The sequence below is a fragment of the Harpia harpyja genome, chromosome 1 (genome assembly GCF_026419915.1).
Source record: "Harpia harpyja isolate bHarHar1 chromosome 1, bHarHar1 primary haplotype, whole genome shotgun sequence".
NCBI classification, from domain to species: Eukaryota; Metazoa; Chordata; class Aves; order Accipitriformes; family Accipitridae; genus Harpia; species Harpia harpyja.
The window spans coordinates 31,028,616-31,053,627 of NC_068940.1; the positions used below are offsets into that span (position 1 = coordinate 31,028,616).

Consider the following 25,012-nt stretch of genomic DNA (forward strand, 5'->3'; position numbering starts at 1 on the left):
CATGCGGTTGAAGTGCTAATCGGCAGCCGAGTGTGAACCCAGGGTGGTAACGATCACCGCAACCACTAGCAGAAACCAAAACTCGGGGTGCTCGCACCTTCGCAACCCAAAATAACAGCCCCCAGCCCCTCTCTCCCTCCTCCTGCCCTGCCCTGCCCTGCACCTGCGTAGGGACCTGCATCGCTTTGGATCCGCGGGTGGGTGGGAGCGTGGGCTCCAGGCAGCCTCTCCCCACCCTGACCCTCCAGCCGCGACCGAGCAGGACCCGTCCCTGCAGCCTCCCGGGGGGGGGGACACGGGGGGGAGACCGGGAGGCGATGCCAGGGGGCGCCGGGGCTGGGCCGGCGGCGGGTGTAACCGCCGGGTCCGGTCCCCCCCCTCTTCTTCCCCGTTCCCCCCCCCTCTTCGTCCCCGTTCCCCCCCCCCCCGCGGCGGCCGGGCCCGTCCCCTCCCACCGTGGAGCCAAGTTCAAACCACGAGCCCCGGCGGAGCGGGACGCGGCGCAGGGACCGGACCGGACCGGGCTCGGCTCCCCGGGAGCCACTGCAGGGTCCGCGACCGGCGGCCCCCCAGCTCCCGCGGGGCTCCATGGTGAGTCCGTGGGGGACCGCTGCCCCTTCCCCAATCCCCGGGACCCCGCCGTGCTGGAGGGTGCTGGAGCGGTGCCCCCCCGTACCGCCGGGATGGCGGGGGGGTCAGCTCGGTCGGGGTGGGATTTGCAGCAGCCGGGACCCCCTCGGGACGTGACTGGTTCTCCTGGGATGGGGGTTTGGATCGACGAGAAGAGGGGACGGTCCGGCTGGCAAGGGGCTGTTCCAGCCGGGAAAGGGGCTCGGACTGGTCGGGATGGGGCTGGTCCGGCAGGGAAGGGGCCTGGACCAGTGGGAACGGGGCTGGGCTGGGTCAGGATGGGGCTTGGATCCGGCTGGGAGGGTCGCGGTGGGATGGAACTGGGAGTCTGTGGGGAAGGGGCTCTGGTCCGACTGGGAGGGTTGGTCCAGAGGGACCAGGTTGCTGTGGCTGGGATGAGGCTTGGACCTGGCTGATCCCGAGGGGGAGAACGGAGCCTCTGTCCCTGCCCGGGGCTACGGCAAGTGCTGGGGGTCCGGGTGGTGGCAGGGTCCCTTTGGGTAGGAGGGTGCCGGGGACAGGGTCACTCTGGCTGGAAGGACCTGGGGAACCCAGTGGGGCTCCCGGGCAGGCGGCCGGCATTGCCCCTCACTGCCTGGGTGGCTGGGGCTAGCATGAATGTCACCAGGAGCTGCTCTATCAATAATGGTGATTTCCCTTATCTCTTCATATTTGCTGGAGGATTAGAGCCGAGGAAGAGATTAGCTTCCCCTGCCAGGTGCAGCAGGCTGTGACCGTCCTGCACCCACGCTCTCCTGGCTGCTCCTTCCCTGCTGGCCCTCCCCTGGGATGTGCCGAACCCCAGAGCTGCCCTGCCTGCCTGTAGCTTGCTGCTGCAGGGATGGGAGCTAGGGGAGACAGAATAACCCTAAATCAGCCCCTGAATTTAGCTTCCTCCATCCTGAAGGGTGTGAAGCAATAGCCAGGACTGGGGTTTGCTGGCTTCGTCTCTCCCCTGCATCCCTCTCTTGTCACCGCTGCTTCCCCACTCTCTGGGGGGGGGGGGGGGGGTGGGAAGCACCTACTGCACCCTCCGAGCTCCTGTCCCGGCTGCTCGCTGAGCTTTTTTAACTGCAGGCTGTGTTTCCTCCTGTGCTAAGGACTGAGAGTCCAGTGCCAGGCTCGGCTGCCTGGAAATGCTGTAAATGGTGTGCTTTCTCCTGGAATTTGGTCCCAGTTGTTTAATAAGCCACTTCAGGGAAGTCATTCCCAGTTTAATGGTAAAATTGCATGGCCTTGTCTTCCTGGCGGAGGAGGCTTCCTGAGAGCAACCCTTAGACTTTGGACAGGGTGTCCTCATGGAAGCAGCCCTCTTCTTTGGTGTCCCTGAGGATTATACCCTCGGCTCTCTGCTGAATCACCTCTGGGGCGAGATCTCTCTGTGGGTTTGCAGAGAACAAAGCTAGCAGCACAGGGAGGCTCTTCCCTGCCCTTCCCGGCCCCGGGATGGAGCCCAGCATGGCTCAACTGGAAGGCATGCAGCGATTAAGGAAGCTGAAGAGCCCAGTGGGATTTGTGCTGGTTGCATGTGGATTTGCTCATCTCCTCGCACATGCCTCGGCTCCAAGGTGACCCCTGTGTCCGTGGGTTCCCAGACTTGCAGCGTGTTGGGTTTCACCTCGTATTAAGCCCCCATCGCTTCTGCTGAGCTGCGGGAGGGTGGGGAAAGGTTTCCTCGTCCTTTTGGAGCCGGGACCAGCCTGTCATCGAGCAGGGAGCATGGAGCAGATGCAGGTTTTACAAACAAACCCTCCAGGTTCCCACCGAAGGGCAGGATGAATATCGTCTGCCTGGGTTTGGACTTCAGCAAGGGAACTTCTTCCTTCTGGCTTCTCTGAGCAAAAGGCCAAGCCTGAGAGCCAGACGTGGCTGGGACAGCAGTGAACCTGCTGAGATGCGAGCTGGGGCTCGGGGCAGGCAGATGCTGGCAGCAGGCAGAGCTGCCTGCCCCTTCCTCCTTGCTCATACTACGGCCGCAGCACAGGGGTTGCATCTTTGGAAGGAGCTGAGCTGCTTTCTGCCTGCCCAGACCTGACACCCAGGGCGGGGTGTGTGTGTGTGTGTGCTGGGGGGGATTTGGGGGGGGCTTTTCCTGCAAACGGGAGATGATAGAAATGCCCCAGTGCCAGGATGGGGCCCCAGCACCGTGCCATCACTCAGCGATGTGGAGACGTGGAGAGCTGTCAGGCTCCTTTCCTGGCAGATGCTGTGCATGTATCAGGCTTCCCATCCTCGCCCTGCTGCTGTGGGACCACTCAAATATCCCCAGTCCCGGTCACCTGAGGTTGCGTTGGCTTTTTTTCAAAGTCCTGGGGACTCATCCCTTGGAGGGTCCGGCCATCCCCTCCTTGTGCTCCCCCGCCAGCTCAGATGTCAGCGCTTGGGTTTCTCCGCTCTGCCGGGGCCAGCTCGGGGCTGCCAGGAAGGCTCAGAGCTGGGAAACTCGGAGGCAGCCGGGATGCACTGGTGAAAGCAGGTGCTTGTGCTGCTTCTAGCTGGCTCTTGTGCGAGGGCACCCGAGCCTGGGATGAGCTGGGGCTGCGTGGGAGCTGAAAAAATGCTGCAGAACTGCATCCTTGCTGCGGGGGTTTGCAGAGGTGCGGAGAGCATCCTTCCGAGGGTGCCTGAAGCTGTTTGCGTCGAGGCATGGAGGTTTGCTGGTGGGGAACCAGGCACCTCCCTGCCTCCAGCTCCTCTCCAAAGAGCAGAGCACATCCCTTTCTGCTCTTCTTGATTTTTGCTGGTTGAGGGTCTGGCCTTGAAATGCCACAAGCTGGGGAGCTACTGGGGACTCTGTTGGGGCAGAGAGCTTGGGGACAGACCAAGCCGGGGACAAGTCTGATGGAGGCTTGTGGCCAGGGGCTGTGAAGGCAGAACCCGGAGCATCCCTTCATTCCTGGCTTGCCCCCCTGGCTGACACCGAGCCCTTCGCTGCACAGATTCTCCCCCGGGCACTCTCCTGCGCTGTTCTGCTCCTTCTGCTCGTCGCCGTGCTGAGCAGAGGCAAGAGGTGCAGCATCGCCAAAATCCTCCGGCAGTACCGTGCCGTCATCTTCCACGAGATCCAGAACCTGGTGAGCAGGTGGTGGGATCTGCCCGGGGCCCTGGATCCCCACTCTGGGGGATGCTGCTGAGCTGGATGCGGCCCCGCTGCAGAATGTGGGTGGGGAGGGATGAGCCTGAAAAGCTTAGTATGGGGTTGGCTGCTTTGCTGGTGTTTGTGGGGAGAGCGCTGTGTTTAAATGGGGCATTCCTGCCTCACTTGGGAGGTGTGGATGCTTTGGAGTGCCTGATCTTCCCCTTGCTTTATTTCTCCAGAAAAACCTGAGCAGGTCGGCGGAGCGGAGCCCAAAGGCTGGGCTGGCTTGTCGTTCGGATAAGGTGAGCACCAATGGACCCAGGGCTGGGATGTCGTGTGGGCTGAGCCCCCAGGGAGCCGTCGAGCCCCTCTCCCTGCCCCGGGGCCGCATGCTTTTCTCCTCTCCAGGACCAGAAGATCCTGCTCTCCATCTACAACATCAGCATGTCCCTGCGGGAGGTGGCGGCGGGCACCCTGCGCGGCCCCGAGGAGCTGGTGGTGTGGAAGGTGGCCAGAAACACCGACTTCGTGCTCAGGGAGAACTGCAGGAAAATCAGCAAGGTGGGAGACCTGCCCCTTCCCAGTCACCCCAGTGGCTCCCAGTTCCCCTGCACGTGGGCTGCCCTGCCTGCAACATCCTGGGGCTGAAGGTCTGTGCCGGGTTTGTGGCTGGGGGATGCTGACGGTACAGCCTGGTGAGCTTTAAACTGGCCGGGGAGGGAAGCCTGGCTGTGGCAGCGTGGGACAAGTTGGGGGGGTTTTACCACCAGTTCCCAAGTGGGTTTGCCCACCTGTGCCATGATGCCATGGCTGATGGGAACACAGAGCCCCATCCTGGTGGGATGCTCACCCGGTGGGTGGGCTTGCCCAGTCCTGCTCTCACTCCCAGGTGCTTGTAGGCAAGAACTGGGATTTCTCCCCAAAGGGCTGCTCTGGGCTCCCCCGGCATCCCCAGGGCTCTGCCGGGGAAACCCCGGCCAGGAGGATCCCCTACAGCAGCCGCCAGCAACTCATTAACTAGCGGGGAAACCCCAGGGCAGCGAAGCGCCGCTCCTCGGCCCTGGCGCAGCGCTGGGGTTGTCCTCCTCACCATCGCCGGGGAAATCAGCTGGGGCTAACCCTGCCTGGGGCTTGCTGGTGTGCGCTGGAGATGCTGCTGGTCTGGAAAATCACCTGCAGAGCCGACCTGACTGTCTGCCCTGTCCGTGGATGAGCTGTGGGGTGCATGCTGCCAGCTCGGGGAGGGACGGCCAGCTTTGGGGGACCCAAAAGCACATCCCCGCCACGGCCACGGGTGGTTCGGCCACCCCAGCCTGCAGCTTTGCCCGTGCAAACCCCACGTACGCGGGGTGTGATGTCCCAGGCGCATCCTCGGTGCTGGAGCGGTGGTTTTTGTCCCCATGACTAACGCCTGCGTGGTGGTGGGGGGGTATTTCTGCTCCCTCGGCACGCCGACTGCAGAGCCTGCCGCGCATCCCGGCACAGCCCCGGCGCGGGGGACCCGGCCGCAGGAGAAAGCAGCTGCGGGAGATTGGGAGGAAAGCAGAGAGGCTGGTGACCTGCTGGGAGAAGCTCTACGCCCTGCACGCATCCCACCATGCCCGCCGGGACTCGTAGGGACGCCCTCGCCAAGTGCCGGAGGGACGCGCTGCTCCGGCACCGTGGCTGCCGGCTTCTTGTTTGGAAATCTGGGGCAAATTCAATCTTGAAGGCAGCGGAGTTGCTACCGGCGGGTGCCAAAGCTGAATTTGTCCTCCTGTCTCAAGCGGTAGCCAGGGACCGGCCCCATCGCACGTGGTGGGGGCTGGCAGGTTGGTTTGCCGTGGGATGGCTGCGGCGGGAAGCTGGAACATCAGAAACGTGGGGGAGAAGAAGGGGAAGTGCCAAAAAAAGGAGGTGAGGCGTTGGATTTCTGTGATGCTCCTGGCCCTGCATCACCTGCCGCTTTCTTGGGGGCAACGGTTGCTTTTCGGGGCAAAAAGAGGACACGTGGGGCCATGGCTTGGAGGGCTCTGCTGGAAGCGGGACCACTGCGCATCCGCAAGGCTCTGAGGGTGGCCGGGCTGCGGAGCGGGACGAATGTCCCTGTTACGCTGCTGGGACATGCAAAGCAGCTGGGCACCCACAGCAGACGGGGAAACCAGGGTGCATCACTGGGCACCCAGGGAAGCCTGGGGAGCACCGGTGCTCGTGGATAAAAAGCAAAACCCCAGGCAGCTGAGGGGGCTCGAGGCCAAGGCATGGTCTCTGGGATGGAGGCACCATGGAGGGACCCGGCTTCTTGGCACTGTGGGTGCCCCGGCACCCCCCAGTGAGCCGAGCCCAGAGGGATGCGGGCTTCGGTGAGATGAGGAGCATCCTCCCTCATCACCGTGCTCTGCCAGTGCCTTGGCCGGGGTCCCCGCTCCCCCCGTTGGGTGGCAAAAAGTCTCTGGGAAGCCAGAAATAAAACCTCTCCTTCCCTGGAAGCCCTTTGGGTGCTTTATCTGGTGACCCAGGGGCTCTTGTGCTGTGCATGGGGCTGGCATGGTGCAGGGTCTGTGCAAACCTGGGAAGGAGAGTGCAGCGGCAGTGGGCACTGTGGCATCCTGCCTCTGCCTGCCGTGCCTGCATCCCTGGCCCATGGGGCCCCATCCTGCACGCTTATACTGGTGCACAGGCGGTGGAGGACAGGGCTCTGCTGCAGAAGCTGCTTTTCTGGGAGACCGTTCCCCCTCCCTGAGCTGTGGGCAGAGCCAGAGCGGCGGCTGGGGAGGGAGGGCTCGCGTTGTGCCCCTGCCTCAGTTTCCCCAGCCCCTCTCCACCCGGGCGGACACTGTCAGCCGTGAGTGGGGCCAGCCCTGGCTGTGTGGTGGTGGGGACGTCTGTCGAGGACACGAGATGGCAGCAGTGGGCTGTGTGCGCTGAGTGGAGCCGGACGGCTGCCCACGCTCGTGTGTCCCCGTGGCCTGGGCCACGCAGCTGCCTGGACCACGGCCACACCAGCATCCCCTGGCCTCATCCCCACTGGGGTCTCGGCCACACTCCCTGGTCCCAGGGGGGTTACAGCTGGGGGGGGAAGGGGTGCTGCTGGCAAGTGGGTCCCTCACCTGTGCGCCTTGGAGGGGATGGGGGGGGGGCACAGTTCCCTGGGGGTTTCTCTGTGGGTTCCAGCAGCTGGCTAGGGTGGGGGGATGCAGGGAGGGAAGGGCAGGAGATGCTCGGGGGTCCTTGCCCACCCCCTGCCTCTGGGACACGGGCTGGAAGGACCTTGCGGGGGGGCTGCATTGCCGGGGGTGGGTAGGAGAGACCCCCTCCAGGCACACCAGGGCTCCTGGGATTTAGCAGGTGCAGGATGGGCCCCTTGATTTGATGGGGCATGACAGGGACCTTGGTTTGGGGAGGGTGAGAACAAGGTGGGGGGGGCAGGCTGGGGATGCTGCTCTTGTGGGGTCCCTCCAGGGCCCATGGGCCCCAGGAGACACTGTCTTCATGGCATGGGGCAGGCGGGCGCTGGCGGCGAGGCCCATCCAGGGAACCGTGGTTCGGCACATCTCGATGCCGCAGGCCTCCCGGAGCTGCGCTGTGCTGCCACCGGTGCCATGCTCCTCCCTGGCCGGCTCCTTCCTCCCAGCTCCATCCTCCTCCTGAGGAACAAGCACTGCCTTCTTTTCCTCCTGCCCTTTCTGTTGCCTCCATGGGGGCTTTCGCACCAGTTTAGATTCAGGTTTTCTTTCTTATTCCCCCCCCTGCATCCTGCCAGCATCCCAGAATAGCCCTATTGATGCTTTATATCCCATGGATCAGGCTGGGGGTCCCGTCGGGGCGTTGCGGTCGTCCCAGCCGTGCCGTGCCACGGTTCCCGCGGCACGGCACGGCCGGGACGACCGCAATGCCCTGATGGGACCCGGTGGCTCATGCACCAGTGTGAGCGGGACGGTGGCTTGGGACATGGTGACTCACTGCCTTTTTCTGCATCAAGGCTGGAGCAAAGTCCACCCCCCTCCACCAACCCGTCGGCACCTTCCCAGATAAAACAGAGCAGCAACAGGGGAGGGCAGCTGCTGCCGAGCTGGGAAATCACCGTGTGCTGCCTGCGCACCCCCCCGGCATCTCGCCCCGGCTGCTTCTGCAGACAGGGAATAGGGGAGGTTGTGCCCTGTGCTGCCAGTTTGGCATCTGAGTGGCAGTAGGAGGCTTGTGCTGGCGTTCGTGGGGGTTTACAGGCCTTGGCACGCTTGCTGTGAGCTTGCTGCGAGCTCACCGTGAGCTTGCTGTGAGTCCCGGCTGCGGCGAGGGGGGAGAGGGAACCCGGTGCAGCGGCAGGAATGAGTGCATGGAAAGGAAGGAAAGAGTGAAGGAAGAGGCAAAAGGGAGGGAGGGGAAAAGCGAGGTCGAAGCGACGGTGGAATCACAGCAAAAACAGCCGGAAAAAGGAAATGGGCCCTGAAAAGTCAAATAAAAATAGCAGCGAGGCGAACCCAAGTGTGCAGCACATGGGAGTGAGCGCATTTCCTTCGAGGGCAGCACCGCACGCTCCCGGCTGCTCCGGGGGGGCTGCTCTGATGTGGCTCCAGCTGCTGCCGTGGCCCCCCCCTCCCTGTACCGTGCCAGCCTCTTGGCAGCCGGTTGGCGTCCCGCCAGCCCCCGCTTCGCCCGCGGTCCGAGCACGCTTTGCCCAGACCGCGGGCCAGGCGGTTGGCGGGGATGCGGTACTTTCGCTCGGGGATGCGGTACGCTTGCTCGGGCAGGACACGGCTGCACACGCGTGTGTTAGAGCACGAGGGGATGTGCGGGGTGCGTGTGTGTGGGGCTCGCTCGCCGTGCCCTTGGCTGTCGTGCCATGTGCTGCTGGCTGATCTCCTTGCCAGATGCATCCGAGCGCTGTGCAAACAGCGCAATCATGGTTTCCTCCCTTCGCCGCTTGTTTTGCAATCGCGGCAGGGGCCCACCGGGAGCTGGGGGTCGGCGATGGGGATGAGGATGGGGATGGAGACGGGTGTTCCTTACCAGGGCCAGCGTGCTGCATCCCAACCCGGCTGCAGGCAGACCCCAGCGTGCCCGGGGACCGTGCCCAGGGGACGGTGGCTGCCCTATTTCCGCAGAGCCGATGCCGGAGGCGCGTTTCACCCCTTTGCACCATCACTGTCCCACCGAAATGCAGCTGCCCCTGGACTGGAGCAGAGCCGTCACCATCCTGGGGTACCAGCAGCCCCCCTGGCCGGTGTCTGGGGGGGGCCCTCACCCACACGTACCCCCTGCTTCGGTCCTCACCCCCCTCGCAAGCGGGGCTGGGGGCCCGTCCCCTGGCAGCCCCAGCGCTGGGGGCACTGGCACACGCAGGCTGTATCTGACGAAGCAGAGCAGCGTTTTGTTCTCTCTCCCATCTCCCTGCAGCATCGTAAAGCTGTTGAAAGCCCAGATTTACGGTGTGATAAACGCTAGGGGCTCTGCTGAATATTTTACTGCTCCATCCTTTGGAGAGCGGCTGGTTTGGAGAAGCGGGGAGAGACGGGCGCGGGGCGGCACACCCAGCGGCATCACTGCCCAGCTCCAGCTGGAGGACAGCAGGTCCCGGGGGATGAGGATGGCCAGGAGTGGGGCTGCGTAGAGCCATGCCATGGCCCAGGTGGCTCCCAGCACCCCCAGCCATGGGATACCGGGTGCCTGAGCTCCTCAGGGCAGCGGGAAAGTGCTGACCCCCCCCCCCCCCCATCATTTAGTGGCCTTGTTGCTGGTTTTGGAGGCATCTGCTGAGCAGATTGTGCCACAGCGTGCCGGGGTGCCCGTGCCAGGATATGTCAGCCGAGAGGCGGGGTGTGCCCGGGTACAGCTCCGGGTGCTCTCCCTCCCCGCTGCCCCCATCGCCCGCTCCCCCACCGGGTGCCGCGGGCTGCTCGGTGGGAGGCTGCATCCTCGCTGGGAAGAGCTGGGTGATGCTGGAAAGCAGCTCTGCCTTGCTCCACCGCCGCCTCCGCCAGCAAGAGGTTTGCAGCCTCGGGGCTGCGCATGGATGCGAGTGTGCACGTGTGTGCACGCGTGTATATGTCCGTCCACGCATGTGCACTCATGTACGTGTGTGTACACGTGCAGGTGGTGATTATGTGGGTGCGTGCATGCGTGTGCATGGGCGTGTGCACGTGATTCCTCTCTTCCCAAGGCGGTGGCTGCAGCTCCTCGGGGCCACCGGCCCCGTGTACCCTCCTCCCTGCCGCTGGAGCTGGAGCCGGAGCCGGGCGTTGGAGCTGGCAGGACTTGGCACGGGGAAAAAGCCAGCGGGACCAGGATGCCGGGCTCAGCGGGAGTGCCAGCTTGCGCTGAGGCTGGATGCTGCCGATCCGGGTCCTGATGGTATCGCGGCTCCCCAGGCGGATGCTGGCTCCGGCGGCTCTCGACGCCCAGCGGGAGCCACGCAGCGGCGAGGGGCCCGGCCAGACCCCGCTCCCGCTCCGTGCCGGCGAGCGGGCACACGATGCCTCCCGACACCGGCACAGGGCACATCCACGCCGAGCGGCCGAGAAGCTGGGGGGAGGGCCACTGGGGCTTGGCTGGGAGCTGGGGTCGGGGGGAGACCGGGCTGCCTCCCGCCACCGTGGCCCCTGGCCCCGCTGCTCGACCCACGGCGTCCTGCGCCGGGGCCCATTGTTCGGCCGCGCCGGTCTGCGGGGCAGGATTCCTTTGTCAGAGCTCGGTAATATTTTATTCTAACAATTAACCAAACACACCCGGGCCCCCGAGCCTGTTTGTGATTATTGGAGGGCGAATTCCCCAGCCTCGCTCCCTCTTGGTGTCAGCTCTGCCTGGGGCGGAGGGGATCCAGCCCCACTCCCACCGGCTCAGGGTTGGGGACCCCCAACCGCGCTGAGAGTCCCCCCGCTCCTGCGGCCGGCTCTGGGGTGGGAGGAGGGGGAATTTGGTTGCCTCGACCCCCTCTGAGCCCGCGAGCATCACCGACATTGTCTCCGCAGCAGCGGGATCCGTGGCGGCGCAGGGGCAGCGGTGACTCATGGCTGGGGGGGGATGTGAATCACAGCCCTCACTCTCCGGGCAGGATGCGGCCCCGTGCTTGCAGCTTGCTGCATGCCAGCTATGGACCGCAGGCTTTGTCCTCCATGGGGTAGAAGCTGCTCGCTGCCCGCGGCGGGATGGGATGGGGCCCCCCCCTCCAGCAGCCTGGGATGCTGGTGCAGCTTTCCCGGCCCCAGCTTTGGGGTGGGATGAGGGTTTTGTGGGGTGCGGGTACCTCCTGGCTCTCTCCGAGGCTCTTCGCCGTGCTCTAGCTGCATCCTCATCACCGCTTGCTGCACCGGTGGTAAAAAAAGCTGGCACCTCCTTTTGCAAACTATCCTGGAGAGTGGATTGCCCAGCGCAGGTTATCAAATCCCTGTAAAATCCCTCACTTGGGGCCAGCTCAGCTCATCTCACCCTGCCGCTGCGTTTCCACCCTCCAGGCAGTGGGTGCTGAGTCCCCAGCCCGGTGCCGTGGCCAGAGCCGTGGCTGGAGCCAGCAGCGAGCCGGCAGCCTTCTCCGGGTGCTACCCGTCATGGGCAGGGGAGTCCTGAGTGGGAGCTGGCGCTGAGGGTCGGGGCGAGCACCGCCGGTGATGCTGCCCACCAAGAGCGAAGCAGCCAGCACCGGTGCTGGTTTCCTGTGGCAGGGCTGTCCAGGTTAGCCGGGGGTTATTTGCCATCCTGGGCGAGACACCCTGAGCGGATTGTTTCTCCAGTTGCTGCCGGGGATGGAGGGATCCTGGGAGCGGCTGGGGCAGAGGAGGGGGTTCGCAGCCACAGGGTGGGAGGACGGAGGATGGATGGGTGTCACGGTGCTGCCCTGGCCCTGCCAGCATCCCCGGCAGCCGGAGCCGGGTGTGGGGCAGGGAGCTGGTACAGGCAGCGTTTCTGCCTGCTGCTTCCCACGGGTGATGGGGACAGAAAGGTACGACCCCTGAGCTGGTCCCCTAGCTCTCGCCGTGGCTGCACACACACCAGTGCCTAAACCCGCTCCTTCAGAGCCAAGGCTCCTTCCTCGGCGGTGCCGCCTGGCCCCGGGCTCTCGGCCTGATCCTGGATCTTAAAATACAGTGAGTCGTCGAAGCAGAGCCGCTCGGGTGGCTGGGCCAGGCAGGGCAGCCGAAGCGCAGCACCGGTGAGCAGCCCGGCGAGCAGCGAGCCACCGACGGCCACCGCTAGCCCCACTGCCTGGCACAGCGCTTGCCCGCCCGCCCCGCGGTCCCCCCACCATCTCCATGCCCCCTCCTTGGTATCGCCCCCGACGGGGGACATTTGGGAGAAACAGGACCCGGAGGTGTCCTCGGATGCCACCAGGATGGCCACGGCGCTGGCTGCGCCGCCGAGGATGCCGGGCAAGCCGTGGAGGTTGTGGATGCCGCACTGGTCCTGGAGCGCGACCTTCCTTGCCAGGAGCGGGGTGAGGAACTTGAAGCCGAGGACGCACGCCACGGCCGAGAGGTTGCCTAGGGCAAGAGCGGCCACCGGCGGCACGGCCATGTCAGCCACCGCGCCGATGGCCACTCCACCGGCCAGGCTGCCGTTCTGTAGGTGGCCGGGGCTGAGCTTGCTGTCCCTCTCCAGCAGGCTGGAGGCCACCACGGTGGTCACGGCGCTGGCGCTCATGGCCAGGAAGGTGTTCAGGATGGCACGGTGCTGGGCATCTCCCGGTTGGCAGAGGACAGCCACGAAGCTGGGCCAGAAAACCCAGAGGATGAGCGTCCCCACCAGCGACAGAAGGTCGGAGTGGGGTGTCGTGGTCTCCTTGGGGTGCACCGGCCGATGTGCCGCCCCGAACAGAGCTTTGGACACGCCAAGGCCGAAATAGCAGGAGAAGATGTGGATGGTGATGGTGCCCCCCATGTCCAGAACACCCAGACAGGTGACGATGGCCCACTCACTGGCGAGGTAGACGGGGATTTCACAGGTGGCCACGATGAGGAGCTGGCAGGGGCTCGTCCTCCCCAGGATGGCCCCCACGGAGATGAGCACCGTCACGGCGGCGAACTCGGCGGTGAGGAGGTTGCGAAGGTCCAGGTGGACCCGGCCGTGGTGGAAGCGATGGAGCAAGCCTTGCAGCACCAGTGCCCATTGTGCGGAGAAGTTGAGCAGGAGAAAGTTGTGGGTGAGGACGCTGAGCCCGTAGCGGGGCAGGAACGTCAGCAGGAGCCCCAGCCCCACCACCAGCATCACCTGGATGTCCTGGAAGAGGGGGAAGATGCCGGAGAGCTGGTTGGCCACCAAGTTGGCATCTTCTGCCTGCGCCGAGGGCTCATCATAGGTGATGAAGAAGGCGAAGAAGAGGAGCAGGGCACCCTGGAAGAGCCCCAGGGAGAGGGGCAGGAGGCGGCGGGGGTGGGCGGGGGGTGGCACGGCCATCCCAGGGTGGACAGGAGGGGACGGTGACCGGTGGGGTGGCTGGGCACGGGGCGGCAGCCCGGCAGCACTCGTGGGGTGAGCTCCTCTCACTCCTACATCGGGGGTTTTATGGCCACGGTTAATTTTTAACCGAAGATATAAGTTTATGTGCCAGAAGAGGTGTTTTTTCCCCCCCTCCCTTCTTTAAACACAACGCCCATAAATTACCCATGTGGTCTTGTTTGGCCGCCATAAAAAGTGGACGTGAGGGAGGTTATGATTTTGAAGGGAAACAAGAAAAACCTGCTGTGGGGCAAAGAGGGGAGAAGGACGATCTGTGAGGAGCCAGCCAGGGGTGAGGGTACCACGGCACGCACCCCCATTTAACCCATCCCTACCCGGGAACGGGGACCATGCCACTGAAACCCCCAGAGTGATGCTGGGTGCTTAGACCCCGCCAGCTCCCAGTCTGGATCTGGCCACATCCCACCCAGGGACAGCTCCGGCACCATCACCACCCCACGCTGCGGGATGATGCACGTTTTGCTCGGCAACTGCCTGGATTTTGCGAAGCGCCATAAAGCTCCGAAATCGGGGCCGAAAAGATCGTTTTCTCACAGGTTTGCATTGGCTTGAATGGCTGGAAATTCATTAACAATTAGCGCGCGAGAAAAACAAAGCCCAGAGCAGCCAAGCAGCTACCCCGAAGTTTCTGGGTTGCTGCTTAGTGTGACATTTTGCCAGTGAATGTCTGGAAAAAAAAAAATTAAAAAAAAATATATGAGAACCACAAGAACAAAAGGCAGAAGGGTTGGTAAATATTTGTTCCAGAGAGAAGATATTTTTGTGCTGTCCCTGATCTCAACACCCCTGCCGCGGGCGCTGGCTCCGCGCCGCTCTTCGTCATTGTTACTGGAGGATGAGGCAGGCGAGGGCGCAAAATGGGAAACAATTGTTGAATAATCTGCGCGAGGCTCCTCTGCCAAACCCTCCCCGGCCATTTTTCAACCCAAAGATGTTGGAAATGGGGGCAACGTATATGAGGAGGAGGTGCTTTGAAGGCAGTGCCTTTGGGGGTTGAGGAGGAGTTGCGTTGTGCCCAAGCCGTGGCCAACAGCGGCGGAGGGCTGGTGAGAGCTGCGGGGGTTTGCGGGATGGGACCCGGGATGCTTTGTCTGCCCATAACATGTCCCTGCCGCCCGACTGGTGATGTTAACGGCAGTGGATGCTCCTGCAGGGATTCCTCACCCGAGGAAACGTGGGGCTGGGGTCCCCATGGTGCTGTACGGCTTTCTCTGGTGTCCCCAGGGTGGCTGGGAATGGGATGGGATGGGATGAGTGGGCAGGACGTTCCCATTGCTCCTGCCTGTGCCCACACCGGGGTCACAGCCCGACCCACCTCCCGCGGCTGCTGCTGGCTCCCACCTCCATCGGGGCAGCAGGGACGAGGGACAAGGGGACACAGGGGAAGCCTCCCCCACTCCTTGCTGGTATAAAAAAGGCAAAGAAAGGTGATTTCAGCCCCCAACCCCTCACCTGTAACCCTCCGCGTGACACATCAGCCCTCCAAAGGGATTTTCAAGGGGACAGCCTGGCACAGTAAGACCTCTTTGGTTGATGGCAGGTGAGATAAAACCCCAGGGTGATGCTTGGAGCAGGTAGCGCTCCTGAAATGGAGGTGCTGGGCTGCTCTTAACGAGCTGGGGAAAGCATTTTGGCCCCAGCTGAGCAAGGGAGCTGCATGCGAGCAAGGGTAGGGCTCCCCTTGCTGTGCCTGACACAGGGGTGCTTGCTGCTGCGCGCTTGGTGCTGCACGCTCGCTCCCCTCCTGCTGTCCCACAGCAGCTCAGCCCTCCCCTCCCGTTTTGGTTTGGGTCTTTTTTAAGGTGAGGTTAAAGAAAATGCTAAAAGAAAAAGCTTTTGAACAGGTCTTTTTAAAAGTACAGCGCTTCAAAGATTTCAAGGTTATGGCACAGTGCCTCCTGCGAGGAGGAGGAGGATGATGCTGGAGGAGACGCATCCCCCTGGAGCATCCCAGCGCTGCCAGATCTGCTGGAGAGGACAAGCATCACGTTGGGAGGTTTGGGATGTAAAAGCCCTGCTGGATCCGGCCGTCACTTCTGGCAAGGGGCGGAGGCGTGGGAAGTCGGGGTGCCCTCGCTGGACCCGACTTGCTGGGTCAGCAGACTCTGTGCGGGGGCAAGCGGGGAAGCGGCAGCGCAGGGCCGGGCTGCCAGGCTCGGTGCTGGGGGATGGGGGTGTTCCAGGAGGTGACACGACTCCTTATCTCGGTCAGCAGGCGATAGGGAGTTGCAGGGTCAGCGGGATGTCCTTGAACACATGCTCTTTTTCCACCTGGAAATCTTGCTCTGGCAGTGTTTGGGGATTTGGGATGCTTATCCGGATTCCTAGAGGGGCAGAAGCCAACGGAAGGGCTCTGCCGTGACCTGCAGCCCCTGGCATCCCTCCATGAGCCACGCTGGCACATGGGCACACGTGGAGACCGGGACCAACCACCAACACGACCCTTTGTCGAGCCGTTGGGTACCACCATCCCCTTCCCTTGGGAAAAAGGCCATCCCATTTAGTCTCCTTGCTTCCCAAACCAGACGAGGTGCAAAGAGCAACGATGCCCAAGCGCTCCCCGGACCAAAGACCCCGCTGCAGAGAGGGGGGGAAACCCCTCCGGGGCGCAGATTGAAAAATAACCTTTATGGCACCCATAAAAGCAGGTCGAAGTTTCAAGAGGTCGCTGGGAAGGTGAAAGTCCCCCCGGCCCCGGAGCACCCCCGAGGGCAGCGAATGATTAACCCCGGGGTGCAGCGTGTGCCGGCGGGATGCCACGGTCCTCACGGAGAGGACCCGGTTGCGGGGAGGAAGGTGCGGTCCCTCCAGTAACATTTTCCAGGCATGGAGAATTTTCTTTCGGCACCGAAGGAGCGGGGATGGAGGAAGCATCTGGCGAGGGCCGGGGCGGCGGGGAGGGGAGCATTGAATTCCACCCCCCACGTCCCCCTTTCACTGTGTGGGCAGTTGTTTTATGGCAGGAGGACTGGGGAACCATTTTAGCATGATCCACGCTGAGACTGCTAGAGGAGTTCCCCGCTGAGGGCTGGATACAAAGAAAAGCTGAATTAACCAAGGGTCATATAAGGCAACAGGATCTGACAGATCGGAGCCAATATATGCTGGCAACAGCCAGTCCATGGCACTGTGAGAAAACACTCCTGCAAATTTAACAAATCCCTATGGTCTAGAAAGTCATGTACAAGAAATTACTAATGAAGGGATCTAGTCATATCTGGATTTCCAGACGTTGGTCATGCTCCCACCGCGTTTTGCAGGCCATATAAGTACATGGATCTGAATCCCGGGTGCTGGAGACCGGGAGGATTGTTCCGATCGTCTTGTCTGACCTCCTGCGTCAGACGAGGGCTCCCGGCGAGGAGGGGATGCTCAGCCCAGCTGGGCGGCGGCGGCCGGATCCTGCGGCCGTGCCGGGCTGGGGTTGGCTGGAGAAGCCCGAAGGGGTGCGAGGTTTGGGAATGCCGGGGTGGCACGGGGGTGGCTGGGTGCCCCCACCCCGTGGCAATGCGTTGGCACCCGGGGATGGGTGCTGGGGACCCGCTGCTGGGCAGGAGGGAGCGGGAGCTCCGGCTTCATCCCTGCGGTGGGGAGGGACTGCCTACGGCACCCCCCCGGCCTCGGCATCCCTCGTCTCCCCACCGCCCCTTCCAGCCGCTCTCTTGAGCCCGGAGCACCCCAAAATTCCCCATTCCCTAAAGATCCTGCTGGCAAGCCGGGCTACCCACAGAGCTACGCCTGGCTCCTGCTCCAGCCCCTCTGTAGGTCCTACATAAACTCCCGCCTGGTGTCTAAGCGAGCCGGGAGCGAGCACCGCCGGCGTTTTAAAAGCCCCGGTCCAGCTCTGACCCCAGGAGCCCCAGTGCCGGCTGTCAGGCGGCGGGTGGGGGGGCAGTCCCCCCCCTCCAGCCCCTCTCAGCCGGGTCCTACCGGGGGTGGGGGACAAAAGCCGAACAGACGTCACACCGGCATCACGCGGTCCAAGTGGCCTTCTCCATCTTGTTAGCACATTGTGTAACACAACATGTGGAGGCGCTGGGACCGCACACACATGCACTCCCCGACAGCCCAACCGGGGGGAAAAGAAGGAGAAAAAAAAAAAAAACAACCCCAAGAAAAAGAAGAAAAAAAAAAAAGGAAGCAATTTAAGCTTTGAATCTTTCTCTTTAAAATGTTCTCATGGCTTCATTAGAATTTGCAGCCACAGAGGCTTTGAAGAGCATGGTATAAGGAGTGAAACATCTGGAAAAATTAGGATTAATGAAAACATAATTCCCAAGACTAAAGGAAAGATTAATCCTGCGTTACCACTTGTGTGTTCCACAGCTTTTCCCCAGCTCGTAACGCTGAACTTATTAAATCGCCCTGAGCTGAGTTTTCCTTTTTCTCCCTCCCTCCCCTATTGAGCCCAATGGAAGCGACCGATGCCAAATGTAACGATAACCAACTGTGCTGAGCAGCGCGGCCGCGAGCGTGCCGCCCGGCCCCTCGGCACCCAGGTGGGCACCCACAGCCCGCCGGACCCACAGGTGGGGGTCCTTGAGTGGGGGACCCATGGGGCGGGGGTCCTGCGGGTGCTGGAGGGGTGTCTGCGCTGGGGAGATGGGTGCTGTACCCTGGCTGGGCTGCACCTGCTCCCGTGTGTGCTCCTGAGCAGGAAGGGGCCCAATCGGCTTGGGAGATGGGGGGATGCTGGTGAATTAAAGAATAAATTAATAAACTGCCCTGCTCTGCTTTCAGATGCTTAGCTGGCTTGAGACAGAAGTGATGCCGAGGTGCTGGCGTCTCTGGGTGGCATTTCTGCAAGGACAAGGCTAGCCCTGGTGCTGTGCCGTGCTGTGCCACGCTGTGCCGTGCCATGCCGCGCGCTGTGCCTGCGCTGGCACCGCTCTCTGCTCCGGAGGCAGCTGTGTTTCATTCTTGCAGGGCTGGGCTTTGAGCAGGGTGCTTGGGACACGCCAGCCCAGTGCCAGCTTGCTGCGCTGGGCTCTGGGGATGCAGCGGGGCTGTGGCACGCCGCAGTGCCGGAGAGTACCGGGGGCTTGCATTGGCTGTGCCAACCCCGGCTCGAGCCCCCTGCGCTGGGCTGGCACAGGGTCTCGGGCTGCTCCGGAGTGGAGCTCAGCCATGCAGAGGGACCAGCTGGGGAAGATGCTTTTGGGTGACAGACCCTTTGTCCCTGTAAAATACCGCTGCAAATGCCTCTTTATTTGGGGCAGCGATGCCACCAGCACATAGCACGCCAACACCAGTGTTGGTTTTGGGGGGGGTCACATCAGAAGTTCATCCCTGCAGCTTCATCACTGCGGATGCTAATTCACAAAAACGGATCGAGTCGGGGTTGGAGCGTGTCTCTCCCCGGATCAAGCGGCAGCGCAGCCCTCTATAGCGTGGTGCTTCTTCAGAAGAATGAAAGAAAGCAGATTTCCCTTCATTACGTCTTCATCCGTCCCACGCTGGGTGCGGGGAGGCCGGGCAGTGCCAGCTCCACGCCGAGGCCAGCTCTGCTGAGCAGCCCACCGCAGCTCTCCCGGCAGCCGAAGCCGGCAAACAGCTGCTCCGGCCGGCTGCCGGCGCCGGCTCCGTGCCGCTGCAGTCTCCCGTGGGGACCGGGATGCTCCGGCGAGCTGGAAGAGCCACAGGGGATGGGGACGGGGAACAGCACCCGCTCTGCGAGTCCCTACTGGGCTTTGAGTGGGCTCTTGCCTGCTGGGTGCTCCCCAGGACCTCGGGGAGGGGGGGCGGAACCAGATGTGGTCTGCACCCCCTCCTCGCCTGCTGCCCCCGCCACGGCCAGGGCTGCAGCTGGCTGGGGCCGAAGGTGTGTTTGCCCCACGCACGGGGGAAAGCGGCTCATTTGCCCCACGCACAGGGCAAATAAGGGGGGCTGCATGCCCTGGCCACCCCCCCCAGAAGGGGAGGCTCCCAGGGAATTCGACGGGACCCCGCTCCCTCCTTCCCACGCTGCCGCCCCTCTCGGCGCTCCCGCTTGTTTTCCAGAAAGGAAACCGGCAACCTTGCTATTCTTTTTTTTTTTTTCTCTTTTTTTTTTTAATTTTTTTTTTTTAATTTCTTTTTTTTTTTCCCTGTACATGTGCGGAGCAGCGGGGCCCAGCTGGGGGCCAGCGGCGGCGGTGCCGGGTGCTGGCGGGCGCCAGGTGCCGACGGGGCGGCGCGGGAGGTGCCCGTCAGCCGCCGTGGGGGGACAATGCCGGCGACGGCCCGCGGTGCTCGTGGCCGTATTGTGCGAGCGAGGAGGAGATGGATGAAGGTCACATCCTGCCGCTCTTCCGATGCCCGGCACCAGGAAAAAGCTGTGCTTTGTAAATATAAAAATAAACAACAAACTCTTCCCCCCATTTACCACCTTCCCCCCGCCCTGAAGAAAACAACAACAGCCCCGGCGGTATCGCAGCCACCTGCTCGGGGAAGTGATTTTTCATATAGGCAGGAAACAGGGGGTCTAATTAAATCTGGGGGTCAAGAACATAAAGGGAGAACAAAGTTTATTTAGGAGTCCTCCAGTGGGGCAGGAGGGGGATGCTCGGCGGGGCTGCGGCTGCGTGTGCCTCCGTGGGACAGCATTTCGGTGGGGCTGGGGGAGGACCCGGGGGTATTTTGGCCCCCGGGGTGGGTTGCAAGGCATCGCCTTCCTCCTGCCAGCGGGTCCAGCGTGGCACAGGGAGGGGGGATGGCGGTGGCAGCTCGGTCCTCAACGGGGCAGGGATGTGCTGGGGGAGTCCCCACCGTCCCCGTTCCCCGCGGGTGGAGAAAGGAGCCCGGGGAGCGTCACGCTCAGACCTACAAGAGCGTCCCCAGCCTTCAGCGAGATCATATGAGGTTCCTGTTTCACAAGACGGAGGATGGCATTTCCATTGTGCTCGCCGGGGATGTGTTGCAACGGGGCAGCCGCTTCCATCCTTTGTCCTCCTCCCCGCAGAGGAGGAGTCTCAGCCTCTGCCAGGGTGACCCGTCACACCCTGGCCCCCCCCAGCCACCAAATTCTGCTCCGCTGGCCGCAGTAACCCTCCCCGGTGGGTCCCGGCCACGGGCATCACCGGCACCGCCAGCGTTCTCCGGTCCAGAGGTGCTCCCTTGCTGCCACCACGCTGGGTGCCCTCGGCCGGGGGGGTCCCGGGCGGTTGCGGGGACACGCCGCGAAGGCGATTCCCCATCTCGAGTCGCTCCCGGCGCTGACCGCAGGGTGCCCCGGCTGCCTCCGCTGCCCGCTGCAGGGCTCCTGCCTAATTTTCACAACCAATTAACAAACGAGGGGCTGACCCCACCAAAGCCCAACTATGGATCTCTGGGTGCTGGCGACAGCCCCAGCTCCCTTGGGATGATGCCACCATCCCGGCTCCGCTCTCCTGCCTGCAGCAAGCAGCTTTTAGGAAGTGCTGCAGAAACCTTTGCCTTTGGGTCGGGCGCTCCCAGCCTGGACCTGCTTTCTATTCCCCAGCCAGGCCCAACGCGCTGCATATAAAGTAACGCGGCATTGTTCCGAAAAATAATTAAAACCCAACAAAAAGGCAAGGAGCAGCTGGAAGGGCGAAATCGGAGCAAGGTGGGCTGGCCGTAACCCTTTGCGGGCAGGCGGTGAGGACTGTGGGGCCGCGGGGTGGGCAGGGGACCAGCATCCTGCATCCCAGCTACGCTGCCGGTGCCTGCGGGAGCAGAAGGGGAGGTGACAGGCTCGAGGTGTCCCAGTGCAGACCATGGGCAGGATTTGGGGCAAACTGTGGGCAGGATGGGGAATGGTTCCCCATGGGCAAGGGTGCTTATGTCCTCGGGGCTTATAAACCAACGGGATTTTTGCCCAGGCTTTTGGGATGCTGAGGGGGTGCCCTGGTCCCCAAATCCCTGCTGAAGGATGGGATGTGCAACCTGGGGATCACTCAGCCTGGGGGGTTGCCCATCCCCATCCCAATCCCCATCCCCATCCCCATCCCCATCCCCATCCCCATCCCCATCCCCATCCCACAGCAAAGCGTCAGGTCCCTTCTGCGACCACCGATGGGACACAGGTGCCACCCACCACACCGGACCAGTGTCCCCTCCCTGCCACCAGCATCCCACCACCGAGCAGGGTACCAGGGCCGGCGGCAGGGGACGAGGACGCGTCCCCGGCCACGGGCCTCGCTCCAGCTGGGCGCTGTTTTGTAAGGACTCCTGGGCCTCTGCGGCACAGAGATAAGCCCAAGAATTCGCCGTCGGTTCCAAATATCCCGTCCGCTTCCTCCCGCCGTCCTCGCCGCCGCTCCAGCCCGCTTGTCTCATTTCCGCAGCAGCGTGCTGGGGAGAATTTCCTGTTTTCCCCCCCCCCCTCGGCCCCGGGGCGGTGGCGGGGGGCTGTGGGGCACGGGGAGGAAGGGCAGGACAATGGGTGCAGGCAGGGACGGGCAGCTGCCCACCTTCAGGGCTGGGGGGGGGGGGTGTCTGCGCCAGGGTGGGGTTTCCTCGGTGGTCCGGGATGGGGCTGGGAGGGAGGGGGCAATGGGGTGGCAGTGGGGTTGGCAGGTGGCAGCGGTGGGGATGTGGGTCCTGGGTTGAGCTGAGATTGCAGATGGGGTTTCTTTCCTTTCCTTTTATTATTTCTTTTTTTTTTTTTGTCTTGAAGGGTTTTGCTGTAAATCAACCCAAGCTCCCTCCAGAGCATCCTCTCTGCGATGCGGCGGGTGAGACCAGCTGGAGGAGCTCCCCAGTCCACCTGGGCATCACCCTGGCATGGGAATAGGGATGGAGCCGGGTACCACTGCTCAGCCCAGCCCGTGGTGGAGCAAAGCCCTGGGTGGGGGCACCTTGCCCTCCATGGGGAGATGAACCTCCCTTCCAGAGCCACTTTTTAGGGTCCCTCCAGTAAAACCACCCACCGCGATGCCCCCCCCCCAGCCGCAGCGTGGGAGAGCAGCATCCCCACGGGACTGCCACCTCCCAGGGGCCGTACGGTGGGGTGGGGGGGAGGCGGGATGCTGCTCCCCCATCCCAAACCCACAGCCGTGGGAAAAGAGGGATCCACTTTTGGGCTTTGTTCGCTCTGAGCCCAGCATCCTCCTGCTGCAGGTGGGACCGGCCGGTGGGCAGCTCCGTGTTCCCCTGGTTTCAGGGAGGGGAGAAGGCTCTTGCCCCCCAGCTCCCAGGCCGAGTGTGAGTGTTTACTCGCTGCCTTTCTCACCGCTCGCAGCGTGGCAGGAGTTATTCAAAGGCAGGCGGAAGCGAGCGCAGCAACTGAAACAACAATGAAAAGGAAACGGAGCTTGAAAAATTCTCCGTTCATAAATCAACTGAACTGCAGGTGATCCCTGGGCAGGAGCGAGCCGAGGAAAAGACACAGGCTCGGCTCGGCCGGCAGCTGGACAGAAACCGGCCCCCCCCAGGCAGGGATATGGTGGGGGGGGGCTGGGGTGCCTTAGGGTGGCTCTGGGTGATGCTGGGGTTGATGTCCACATCCCCGGGGCTGCACATCGGAGGCTTTGGGGCAGGTGAGGTGCAAGTATCGCTGGGTTTATTTTTATTATATATAAGCCAATCTGCGTGAGAGGGGCGAAGCTGTGCCGGGTGGAGCTGCTTTCTGTGGCAGGGCTGGTGTTGCACACACATGCACATAGGCACACGCATACACATGCACACGCACACACCTGCATCCCAAGCCAGGGAAAAGCACAGGAACGCAGCCAGCCCGGCGGTGGGAAGGGGCACAGGGGCCGTGCCACAGCCCCTCGGGACTGGCAGAGTGGGGAGACGGGGTTATTATGGTGCTTGAGGGGCTGCAGAGCAGTCCCCAGCTCTCTCTTCACCTCCTCTGCAGCTTCAGCCCTGCTTTTTGGGGGTAAAACACACCATTTTTAAAGCGGAGGAGCCAATGGGGTGCGGATGAGCGTGGCTCCGAGCCGTGGCCATGCCGTGGGAGATGCTGGGGTTAACGGGAGAAGATCCAGGGCTCTGGTGGCATCGGGCCACGGCTCCTCGCTGGGATCTCGTAAAGGCTTTTTCCTCCTTAGGAAAAGGAGCTGCTGTCTTGGGACAGGCTCCTCGGCGCTGGCAGCATCCCTGTGCGGGCAGGGGGTGGGTACGGGCAGAAAACATCTCCCCACCCCAGCCAGGTCCTGCAGCATCTTGCTGTGGGCGAGATGGGGACCAGTTTGGACAAACCTAGGTCTCCCTTCCTTGCTGTCCCCTCTCTGTCAGCCTCCATGAGCTGAGACCCGACCTTGGGGACACCGAAAAGGACCTCGTGCCTTTGGGACCTGTGGATGGCCCCAAGGACCAGGCTGGTGGCAGCAGGCTGAGCCTTACAGCGGAGGAAAGGATCTGGTCATGGTCCCTGTGCTGGGAAAGCCAGGCAGGATTGCTTGTCCCCCTCTGCCACTCTCCGTCCCCCCCTTCTGCAATTTCCCTGTCATCTTGTCTTTCGGCAGAGCTGGAAAACCGGGAGACCCCCATAAATAAATCCTGTGTCTTTAAGCCATTTTGTACAGTACAAGAAAACGCACTCGTTGAATTACAGCTTTTTAATCAAATACATGTAACCATGTCACTTAAAGTGCTCGCGAAAAGCAGGGGAAAAAAAAAAAACCCCAACACAATTGGAAGAGCACGATATTAAAACCAGCTGCTCGCTTACCCCCACCACAGTTAATAGTTTTTGAATGTTCTGAATGAGAGAGAAACCAGAGCCAAGCTCCACTTTCATGTCCATCTTTCTGATCAAGCCCTGTCAGACGGGGGGAGCCGGGCAGCCTGGCACAGAGGCGGGGGACGCGGGAGGGCTGCGCTCGTTTCTCCTGCCGCTTCTCCCATCCTCTCGGGCTTTCTCCCCATGGTGACGGGGATGTGGGAGCCCGCGGTCTTCCTGCAGGCAAAGCAGCGCAGCCCGGCTAGGACCCAGCCTGGAGATGTGAGCACAGGTTGCCCAAGCCCTGCGGCCGCAAGAGATGCTGCCCCAGGACACCACCGCTGCGTTGCATGTCCCCCCCCCCCAAGTTCAACCCAACTCCACCTCCTGATGCTTCTTCCTGCAAGTTGGCATCGCCGCTTGTCCCCCGCGGGTGCCGAGGCGCCGCGGTGCCCGCAGCATCCCTTCCACTGAGCGCGCCGGCGCGGTCCCCCGTGCCACGTCCCTGTGGCCCATTCCCTTGGGGCGCACATGCCAGGACCACCTCGACGTCTACCTCCGGCCTCGCTGGCCACCGATCCCCCCCCCAGCACAGCCTGCCAACCACCCCAAGCTGTGCGGTTCCCCCGTAACGTGGACCAACGCTCATTAAGCGTGAGGCAGAGACCACCAAATATGTCAAAACACACTTAAAATTTATTGTTTCATACCATACGTTTGAGTCTCTTGAACAGCGGCCAGTGTTTCTCCCTCTCCGCGATGGGGCCTATCTGCTGTCACCGACGCTTCGCATATATGCATAGCCCGCTTGCTTTCTGTCTTTTTTTTCTCCCCCTTCTTTCTTTAAATGAAAAATACAAACAATTGATGGAAAATGTACATTTGTTCCATATGGGACGGTCGAAGCGTGGAGAGGAGCCAGGAGAGTCATTTTTAGGCAGACTCCTCTCTCCAGCGGATGGCTGGATGGCTTCCCAGAACGGCCCCGCGCGGCCTGGCCTGACTCTCCTGACGAGGCTCAGACAGTCTGTGACGTTCCCCGCGCTGGTGGGGGGGACATGATTCAGCTCCCTGCCGGGCTAAACCCCCCTGGGACTGCTGAGCATGGGAGGAGGGAGAGGTTTCCACCGAGACCCCTGCAACGTCCCAGAAGGGCTAAGCTTGGCTGTGGGGGAGGCGATGGGGAGGCTTGCTTTGCACGGGAGGTTGAGTTAGGCTGGTTGGGTTGGGTTGGGTTGGCTAGGTTGAGTTGTGTTGTGTTA

General features: G+C 62.5%; 2 protein-coding genes across 2 annotated transcripts; one reads left to right on the top strand and one right to left on the bottom strand.

The window, feature by feature from the left end:
- The first annotated feature begins 2,076 nt into the window (after nt 1-2,076).
- Nucleotides 2,077-6,146, top strand: C1H20orf204 (chromosome 1 C20orf204 homolog). The gene is made up of 5 exons (XM_052783257.1): nt 2,077-2,198; nt 3,404-3,704; nt 3,949-4,011; nt 4,118-4,270; nt 5,171-6,146. The coding sequence occupies exons 1-5, from the start codon at nt 2,077-2,079 to the stop codon at nt 5,324-5,326; spliced, it is 795 nt and encodes a 264-aa protein (XP_052639217.1). The 3' UTR covers nt 5,327-6,146.
- Nucleotides 6,147-11,680: 5,534 nt separating this feature from the next.
- Nucleotides 11,681-13,075, bottom strand: LOC128143802 (ammonium transporter Rh type A-like). Its single transcript, XM_052795782.1, has 2 exons — nt 11,988-13,075; nt 11,681-11,930 (listed from the first exon to the last, which is right to left on the bottom strand). Exons 1-2 carry the CDS (start codon nt 13,073-13,075, stop codon nt 11,681-11,683), a joined length of 1,338 nt encoding a protein of 445 aa, XP_052651742.1.
- Between the last annotated feature and the right edge of the window lie 11,937 nt (nt 13,076-25,012).